Source organism: Thamnophis sirtalis, unplaced genomic scaffold (genome assembly GCF_051295495.1).
Source record: "Thamnophis sirtalis isolate CommonGarterSnake01/CBP01778 unplaced genomic scaffold, rThaSir2_p1.2 scaffold_7, whole genome shotgun sequence".
In the NCBI taxonomy this organism is placed as follows: domain Eukaryota; kingdom Metazoa; phylum Chordata; class Lepidosauria; order Squamata; family Natricidae; genus Thamnophis; species Thamnophis sirtalis.
Genome location: NW_028261387.1, coordinates 49,076,656 through 49,086,671, shown reverse-complemented (window position 1 = coordinate 49,086,671; position 10,016 = coordinate 49,076,656). Strand labels below are relative to the sequence as shown.

Genomic DNA, 10,016 nt, shown 5'->3' with positions numbered 1-10,016 from the left:
CTACGTCACGCAGGCTGAGCCTGACGCTACCCGCGCACTTGGGTCCCATTGGCTTGCCTAGCGAGCCGAGGGTGGTATTAGCATATCGCCACGACGACAGCCCAAGCCTGTTCCCGCCCTCTACGAGGAAGGTTTGTTTCTCGCAATCGAGTCGCCTCAGCCGTCCGCTCCCCGCCCCTCCCCCCGCTGGTGTTCCTCCGGGACTGGGGGGGTCTCCTTTCCCCACAGAGTCGCGTTCTTGAGCCTGTGCGTGCGTCTCACAGGACTGCCTGAGGGCGGAAAGATTGCTCAACCAGGGTTAAGAGACGCTCGGCTCTTCCCTGAAGCATAGTCGGTTCCGCACAATGACGAGTCAAGCAGGCAGTACCCAACGAGGCAGCTCTTTTCAAAGTAGTGCAAAAAGGAAGCCTCGGGATTTAAGCCTCGGCATTTCGAGACCTGAACCTATTTACCGGACACGGAGAGTAATTTTTCAAACACGTGTTTTCATTTTTATTGCGGTAATTTATAACGAGCAGCCTGAAACTAGAGTTCCCTTAGATATATTTGTCTACAACTCCCGACACCAGGAATTTGAGACGATAAATCCAAACGGAGATTTAGAGTTTCGGAGAGAGAAAAACACACACCTCTGGTCAGATTTAGGAGACGAACTAATAGCAGTTTGTTCTAGTGACATTCAACTATTTCCAATTTTGTTCTCCTTGTGCCGTGTGAATGTGTGTTTTTAGTTATTTTGAAACCATGATTTTTTTTTAAGTTTAGCTTCCACCAACCTGGTTCTCTGTAGATGTTTTACTTGACAGTTCCCATGCATTAGCTGCAAGTCTTACAGTTTTCTTGACAAGGTTTTCAGAAGTGAGTTGTCTCCTTCCTATGGCTGAGAGAGTAATTGGCCCAAGGTCGCCCAGCTTATTAAAGGTCTGGATGTTCTTAAATTATTCTAGACTCCAGAATGTAGTTTGGTAACTGGGATATTGGTTGGCAACTGTTTACAGTCCTGGATGGAAAAAGAGTGGTTAGCCGGAGTTGGCTTTAATAAAAAAGCTTCCTTGGGATGCAGTTCTATTGTACTTCAATTAGTGAAATAGGATTAACAATTGTGCTCAACTACAAAACCATGTCTTATCTCTCTCATGTTCTGCCCAAATAGAAAATAAATTCTGAATTATTCCTTTCAAGACCTTGGAAATAAAATGACTTAAACCAATTTAACCACATACATAAGCACCTAAAATCCTGTAATTAGCCTTCACAAGTTACTCAACTTGTCATATTTGTCACACACCCATCTGCTGAAATTCTGAAGTAGCAATAGCTAGTGAGAATGATTATGTAGCTTTAGTTTTTTGGAAAAATTCACCTGGTTCTGGGTTTTTTTTTTCTTTTTCTGACTACAAGAAAAAAAGTTTCTAAGCAATTAGCTTATTTATGGGAATATTTTGCTCTTTGTTGTGTGTTGTTTTAACCACCTTACTGGCCACTTTGAAAATGCAAGATGTAGCATTTTCATTATTAAGTAGCTAACCACAAGCTGAGATTTGAAAGAAAATACTGCATAGGTGTGGGAGGTATCTTGGCTACTCCCCAGGTTATATTGACCATAGCAGATATGAATGGCCTGCAGTAACGTGACAGCAAATCACTTCAAACTCTTTTGTGGATCCCAGACTCTTTTACAGCATGCTGTAGTAGTTGCTACATGCCTAAACCAAAATTATTCAGACAATAACAAACATTACACAATTTCCTGTTTTTAAATATAAAACATATATTTGTGTTTTCTAACTCCTGAAGTAGATTACATATGAAAATAAATTCTCCAAATACTCACCTTCCCAAACTGAAGAAAAATCTTGTCAAATGAAGCACTATCTCCCACTCTGTATCATCATCTCTCCCATTGTACATCGCTGTTCTGCACACCTCAGTCCTTGTTCCCCCAAAACACATTTTGCCTCATCAAAAAGTTAATCACTCCTAGTTTATAGAATTTGGTATGGTAATCTCTAATTAGACTTCTATTGCAATAATTTTTTCCTCCACCACTTTTGACTTAATTTACCTATTGAAATTTTCAATAACGTTAGCTACTTTCACATAAAACATACTAACTGAAAACATGATTTACTGAATTAGCCCAACTATTTAGGTAACTATTCCCTGGATTCACACAACACATTAAGCATGAGTTAGCCAATAATATTTTAGCCACTGAGAAGCTAACAGGCAAGCCAAACTTCAGGTACCAAAGCAAGATCAGAAACCTTGCAAATTGAAAGATACTATAGGAAAGAGGACAGGCTTCTGTCATACTCCATATATTTGTAGCATGGAGATGATGTACAGAAAAGAAAATCAAGCAGAAAATACTAGACAGCAAATACTGTACATTTTGAATTATTTGGGAGGGACAAACACAAAAAGAGAGACTATAATGCTGCAAAATCTGATTCCATGTTGTGTGATATACTAGCAGCCATTTTATCATCACCACCACCACCACCAGAACAACAATTACCTCTAATGAGCAGACTCATTTCTCGATCTATTTTATGCCAAGTTAAAGTGCCAGGCTGTCCTTGCACTTATAAAGTTAATATCCTCAGGGGAACATTAGATCAGAAATAATCTTTTCTATAATTTATTATGTGAAAGATTTTATCCCTAAAAATTGAAAGTATTCAATTAACCTTTGTACAATTTAGAAAGTATTTACTATCTCACCTGTTGTAGATACCAACTCTACATTTATGACGTACAATACTTCACTTCATTTTCTTCTTACATGGATGGGTTTTTTTCCTAACTGCCCAATCTCATCTACAATTCTTGAATTTCTTGATGAACTAGCAAAATCCTAACCAGATCAGACTCTCTCACCTTTATAAAATCAGCCAAAAACAGCTAGCTGCTGCTGCCACCTAATGTGACAATTTCAGAGTAGAATTACTTCTGCAGGAATTGGGAATTGTTTTTTAGTGTAGATAGATGTATATCAAGTCATTATTACTCATAGGATATACATAGTATCTGTGCTGATTCAAAATATTTTATAATATTTTCATCACTCTTCAAAACCTTGCTTGATAAGAGCAATAAGAAAACAATATAAAGAAGGATCACCTTGCTATGGTATAAGCAATAGTGGCATCACCACTTTTTAAAAGGTACTCTCTCAATCTTTCTCCATCATTTAATAATGGAATACGATTGTGTTTATTTTGTATTTTACGTTCCAGATTGTTGTAATTTAGTTAAATATGAAGGATCTAAATTTTAAAAACATGCCAGGGATTAGAATTTTATCTTTACACATAGTAGCAATGTTTGCAGCCCCTTATGTAATAAGATCTGCCTTGCATTGCCTGCTGTCTTTCAAAATAATCCTTAGCTGGCTCTTAAGATTCATTTTTCTCAGTATTAGCTATGGAAACTTAAACAAGGTGGAGCCACTTATCAAGGAAAACAATGGCCTCTCCTCTCCAGGCTGGATAGTCATTTGTTAGAATGTTTTAATTTGAAACTTCAACTGAAATGTTCAGCTAAAAAGTTTGTATTGTATTAGTGCTATACATCAGCAGCGTAATGAAACCAAACTTCAAATTTCTATCTTTGTAACCTTTTCTATTAAATGCTGATTTGTCTCATTAACATTAGAACATAACATTTTCAAAAATTACATAAACTCTGGTTATTTCCTTTCAATGCACTAATAATACAAGGTTAGTTGAATGACACAAATAGTTAACTAATGACACTGCCAAAAAGAAAAGGACTCAATTTTTAATAACACATTTCAATTGTTCAGACAATATATTTTACAAATATTATTTTTTTTAGAGAGAATGACAAAATTCTTGGCATATTACAGCAGTGGCTATTGTGACCACCAACTGTTAGAACTTTTAATACCATAGTAGGATACAGCATTACCAGAACTCTTCTTTATCTGCTGAAACCAAATAAAGCATGCTTTGGGGGAACCATAATCCCATATTTAAATCATACTTCTGAAGTTTCAGTCAGGAAGCAATATTTATATGTGTATGTGTAAACCTTCAGGTTTAACTCTAGCACACAAATCGAACTGCTAGGATACTGGGTGGCTTAACTGCAGAGATCATCGCAATTCTTCCCTGTACAATCTTTTCATTTCATTTTAAGTTTATTTATAGGCCGCCCTTTTACCTGAGGGGACTCAGGGCGGCTTACAACTTATATAGGAAGGGGAAAAAATCTTTACATATGTTCACTATTTATAAACTATGATAATCATTAAGCTGCCATGACACTTATATTCTGGTCCCTAGATTTCAATTAAGTGGGTTTACTTTTCTTCTGAAGCTAAACAAGGGGTTTCTGAGCCAGAATCATCTTTTTCTGGCATCAGCATCTGCTGCTCTGTCTCTCCATTTATGTTTTCTTTGCTTTCATTCTTCTCAGGATCAGATTTCTTTTTTTCCATATTTTGTTTTAATTTGACAGATGACTCTCTTTTGGACAGGATTGCAGGATTAAAGCCAGGGAATCCTCCACTTGTCATGGTACGTTTTTCTATAAACCGGAAAAGAAAAGCACATGGCAAATTTATTTTTATTTTAAGACGTTAGGGGACAAATTACTAGGCATATGCCCATCACTGTTACTGCAAGTACACAGAATATATGTGTTTTAGAAATTATAAACCACCTCTCTTGAAGCAGAACTTAGCAATGGTAGGAAATAACAGCACAGCACATATAAACAAATGGAATATTCCAGATTGCTGGACTTCAACCTGGATATCTGTTGTCTTGTAAAAGAGAACAAATAATCTTTAAAACAATTGTGGTCATAAATTCTGGAAGAAGAACAAACACAAACACAATGTCTATTCAAAAAGCACAAGATTATTCCTTGGCAGCCAGATAATTATAAATTTGTGTGTGCTTAACTTGCAAGCCTGAAACAGGGCATCTGGCTGCAGTTGCATAATTTGCTTCATAGCTGAATATTTCTGCAGTCATACCTCCTGGAGCAATGGGGTGCATCAGTCGGTTCATCTGAATATTCCAGTGCTTTACATTGGTGCTGGCTTGCTGGAGTTTCTGCTGGGCTATCTGCAATGGAAGAGGAGGGAAAAAAGATTTGGGTGCTATCTCTGTTTAAAATATGTGTAATTTCTAGGTAATCAAAATGGTAAACACGTAGTGAATTATAAATTGTGAATCAACCGAAGGCAGTCATCACACCTACTGAAAAAAAGGTTGATATGATATTGAGCAACAAAAATACAATTAAGCAGAAAACAATACTCTTATCAAGGAACTTACCAAGGAGAAAACTACACTCCCTCTGTGTGTGTGTGTGTGTATGTGTGTGTGTGTGCACGCACATACATACATAGACATAAATACATACAAACATACATACAAACATACATACATACACACATACACACATACAGGGAGTAAAGCCCACACTCATTCACACTGATGATGTTACTTAGTTTGATAATGAAATGTCTGCAAGTACAAAGAGCATCAAGGATTCCACAGTACAACCCTGAACTATATATATCTTCTTTTACTGAAAATGCAAATGGCCTAGAATGTTACATGAAGACATAATTAATCAATTAAGAGCACTTTCTGTAATCACTTCTGGCTAACAGGAAAAGGACTGGAACAACTGAAACTGTAGGAATTTCTTGAGGTAATAGTGTTATAAATGCCAGCATTAAATCAAAAACGGCTGTCTCCTTGAAAGATCACCACAAACTCTGGGATACAATTCTCAGGTTCTTCTCAAACAAGATTTTATAATGAATTGTATTAAAGAATTTCACAGAGGGAAAATAGTTATCAGCTAATTGTAATCTCTTGTGTTATTTTACTATTTCTTCTCTAGCTTTTTTAAAATACAGAATATCTATTAAGAAAAGAAATAGAGAAAGAGCAGGACTCTGTTTTGCAATTTTTAGATAGAAAATGCCCCATGAAGACGCAGGGAGAAGAATTGTCCTGAGAGAAGTGGTCATGGCAACTTCTTTAAAGAGCTCTGTTTCTTTCTTACATATTTTAAAGCCTTTGAAATATTTTCTTTGGAAAAAAAATTAAGTAGATATGTACAGAACGATCCATGCAGAGAACAGCTAGTTTTGAATGGTCCATGACTAGACACGTTTAATCCAGGCACAACTCTGAAACATGCATACTTTGGGAGAAGCATTTCAGAGGGGGCAGGGGTGGGGGAGAGTGGGAAAAATCCAAGGACACTGGTTGCTAAGAAGAAATAAAAAAAGGAGAGTGTTGGTAAGATTAGGAAAGGGGCAGGGCAGCCCATTGGAGCCAAGGACTGTTTACTTACTGCAAAAAGTTTGATGTCTCTTGAATCACCAGACTCTAAAAGGGCTTACAAACAACATGCAATAGGTAACCAATAGGTAACAGTAAACAACAAATTAACACAATAAGTACATCAAAAATAGCATACCCATTCAACAATTAGAGTATTATAAATTCATGACGTTTTTAACATGAAACAGGATTCAACCAAAACTCGGGTACCTCTACCCATTCTTGCTTCAGTTGCCAAATGTATTTTTTTAAACTGTGGTCTTTAAGCTTTTTGAATGTTAAAAGTTGAGGGCATGTTTCTTAAGCTTCTAATGGCAGACATTCCACAGGTTAGAAGTATCTGCAGAGATCCCCTTTGGTCAAACTTTATGAGGAATGGGATTCTCATCAAGCATTCTCCACTACACCAATATTTCTCAGCCTCAGCAACTTGAAGCTGTGTGGATTTCAGCTTCCTCAGCTAACATGCTGGCTGGGAAATTTTGGCAGTTGAAATCCATACATTTTCAAGCTGCCAAGGTTGAAAAACTACTCTGCAGACATAATTTGGGCAAGCATATTCTATTTAGAACAAGCAATTTTGAAACTGAAATGTTAAAGCTGATCACCAGCCCCTTAAAATGTAATAAAATCAAAACCAGGGAAATTAAAAGTAGGGTTGTTGTGTTGAGCTCTGATGAGTTTTGTTTTTTTTAATTCACACAGTAAATAAACCAAGTCGATGAGATCAGATGCTATAATTAACTAGCTGTAGATAGCCAAGGAGACGGCCTTGAAGCAGCTAATCAGAAATCATTATGTAAATAAACAGGATGGAAGCATTCTTTAAGTTCTGGGAAAGCTGATAGTATTAAGAAGATATTCCAAATGCTCCTTCCAGATTCACTGAAGAGGGAAGGATGCAGAAATACAACAGACTTGCAAGATTCTTTTGTAATAATCTGTTTCAATAAAGTATAGTTCTGATCACGTGGAGTGAATTTCCTGATCTGGTTCTCTCTTGAAGGGCTGACACTAGATTAGTTAACCTATTTTGGAGCATCCTTAGGGGAAAATCTGATCTTCTATCTCAATTTGCAGCCACATTTATCTATAAGTATGCTTGGCTACAATTCTTTAATTCTATACAGCAGATAGTATTGAAAATGCAAAGAAATCTTAAACTATTATTGAGTGGAATAATGCAATTTTTTTTCAAGCAATGGGAACAATCATCCAATTTCATGCACTGTAAGCACTAAAATACAAACATCAGAATTAAAATGACGTTTAAACAATTATTTTCAATTTTAAAGATTAAATGGCCAAATCTGTATAAGATGATGATATTTTTTTTTGAGATTTCTGATTTCCTGAGATTTCTGATTTCCTGAGATCTTGGCATATTTTCATTTTTAATTTTTTAAAACAGAATACTATAAGAGGTTAGTGCATGCCATCTAGTGGTATAACATTGTTAACTCACAATGAGATTAAAGTAAAATCACCTTCAATTAGCTGAAATCCTGATGATTTACATAAATGCATTCATGCATTTTTCTTGGCATAATAGGAGGCAGTTTAACTGTATTTTTTTCTGGAACATTTGTTTTTGACTTCTCAGTTTAGCCACTGCCCCTCCAAAAAAACCTGTACTTAAAAGTATTTAGTTAAACAAACAAATAAAAATATCTATAGTAATAGTACTCAATACTTGAAAGTACCAAGGAAGTAATGAATTCCACAAAGTATGGCTGGCCAACTACTCCACTTGTATAGCAGAAAAATAGCAGCATTTAGTAGGTTTGTAAATATTGATTCTAATAGTTTCACTAAATCAATTCAATGAATACCAATCTTACTGAATTAATTCAAACCTCTACAACAATACTGTTTAAGTTGCAGATTTTTCAATATATGAATCAATTTGAATCCTTGCGACTGACAAATTGAATCAATGCGACAACTATATACAAAGTATAGTTTTGAAACTCCCATCTGAACATTCAATTACAGTGGAGGTACGCATTTGAGATCATCTTTTCTATAGTGTATTTGCTCTCTGCCTGGGGACTCTTTAGCTTAAATTGCATAAATTAATTGACAGTAAATGAATGCTTCATCATAATAATATATTTTAAAATTTAATATTTTAATATTTTAAAAATAAAAATGCAAAAACCTTTTGGTCATTTTAATACCATAAAAATACCAGCAACATCACTTGCAAGAGGACTCAGATTAACACTTTTAAAGTGTAAAATCTAAGAATATTTTGATATCAGTAACCTCATTTTTTTTCAATATTGAGCAAAGTGTTTAAAATAGAAATGTTAGCTACATCAATACAGAATGAAATGGAAGGTCTGCCTATATGTATGTTGGTATATATGTATGTATTTATTTGCTTGTTTATTTTTTTTGTTTATTTAATTTCTACATGCCCCATCTCACCTAAATAATCCTGGGCATCTTACAGCATGTAATAAAATAATATAAATACATAAATAAAAGCACAAACAAAGAGGTTAAAACTTCCAAGTAAAGATAAAGCTCAATGTACAAAATTCAAAGGTCTAGGAGGTTAACAAGGGAATGGGAGTGTTCTCAGGCCACCAGCCATCCCCAGGACTGCATCATACTTTTAGACCCTCAAGCTTATTGGTAAAGATCGATCTTAACACTTTTTTTGGAAAATTGGAAGAGTGGAGGCTTGCCTCACCTCTGGGAATAGCATGTTTCATAAGCAGGGGTCCCCAACCCCCAGGTTACAGACGGGTACCGGTTTGTGTACTGTTATGAACTAGGCAGCACAACTGGAGATGAGCTATGGGTGAGCAAAACTGTGCATGTGTGGAATCTAGGTTGTGTTTTCCTTCCCCTCCTCCTCAGTCCCCTGAAAAATTGTCTTCCATGAAACTGGTTCCTCGTATCAAAAAGATTGGGAATTGCTGCTATAGGGTATGAAATGGGGGATTAAAAACCCTTGGTTTAAAAAAATAAAATATCTTCAAAAGAGGAAAAAACAGGCACAGCTCCAGTGCTTACCATGACATCCTGGTCCATCCTCTCCCTATTAAATCTGACTTCTTCCAACTGCAGTTTAGTTTCTTCCAGAAACTTGCTCTTGCTTTCCATCTCTTGCTTGAGAGCCAGTTTTTCATGTTGGGCCTTGATAATATAGTCTTCCTGTTCTTCCTTCAATTTCATCAATTGCTTCAGTTTTTCCTCCTCCTCTGCCAGCAATCTAACAAAGTTATACAGGATTTTAATTCATTCTCATTCTGTAAGTGATTTAGTGTCTAAAGTTTGGGTTAGTCCCATGATTCATAAGCATCGCATAATACTTTGAAGGAAATTAGTAATTCTGCTCTGCAAAAGGAACAGATTGTCTCCTCTCTGGGAATGGTCGCTTATGGTGTCATAAAGTGAGTGAGAAAGAATTTGTTGGGAATTCTCTTTTTAAAGAATTCACATCTACTTCTTCTCTGGTCTTTCTCTGTATCATCTTGCACCATCTTATCCTGCTATTTATTTCAAATGAGCAGTTTCTCTGTGGTGGTACCCATGTTTAAAGGTCAAGGTTTCCCTCGTGCATATGTTCTACTCGTTCCTGACTCTAGGGGCCGGTACTCATCTCCATTTCAAAGCCGAAGAGCCAGTGCTGTCCGAAGACGTCTCCGTGGTCATTGGGCC

At 36.3% G+C, this 10,016-nt stretch overlaps 1 protein-coding gene across 2 annotated transcripts in view; it reads right to left on the bottom strand.

Annotated features, from left to right (window-relative positions):
* Nucleotides 1-4,243: 4,243 nt before the first annotated feature.
* The window catches only part of DEF6 (DEF6 guanine nucleotide exchange factor), a 59,801-nt gene continuing 54,028 nt past the window's right edge, over nucleotides 4,244-10,016 (bottom strand). Inside the window, exons 9-11 of one of the 2 annotated variants that reach the window (XM_014052588.2) lie at nucleotides 9,369-9,567; nucleotides 5,012-5,102; nucleotides 4,244-4,557 (exon numbers count right to left, since the gene is read on the bottom strand). In XM_014052588.2, the coding sequence (XP_013908063.2) occupies nucleotides 4,331-4,557; nucleotides 5,012-5,102; nucleotides 9,369-9,567 (517 nt within the window). In that variant the 3' untranslated portion in view covers nucleotides 4,244-4,330. Of the gene's footprint in view, nucleotides 4,558-5,011; nucleotides 5,103-6,351; nucleotides 6,396-9,368; nucleotides 9,568-10,016 lie in introns of those variants that run through there. The other variant, XM_014052590.2, reaches the window with a different exon arrangement.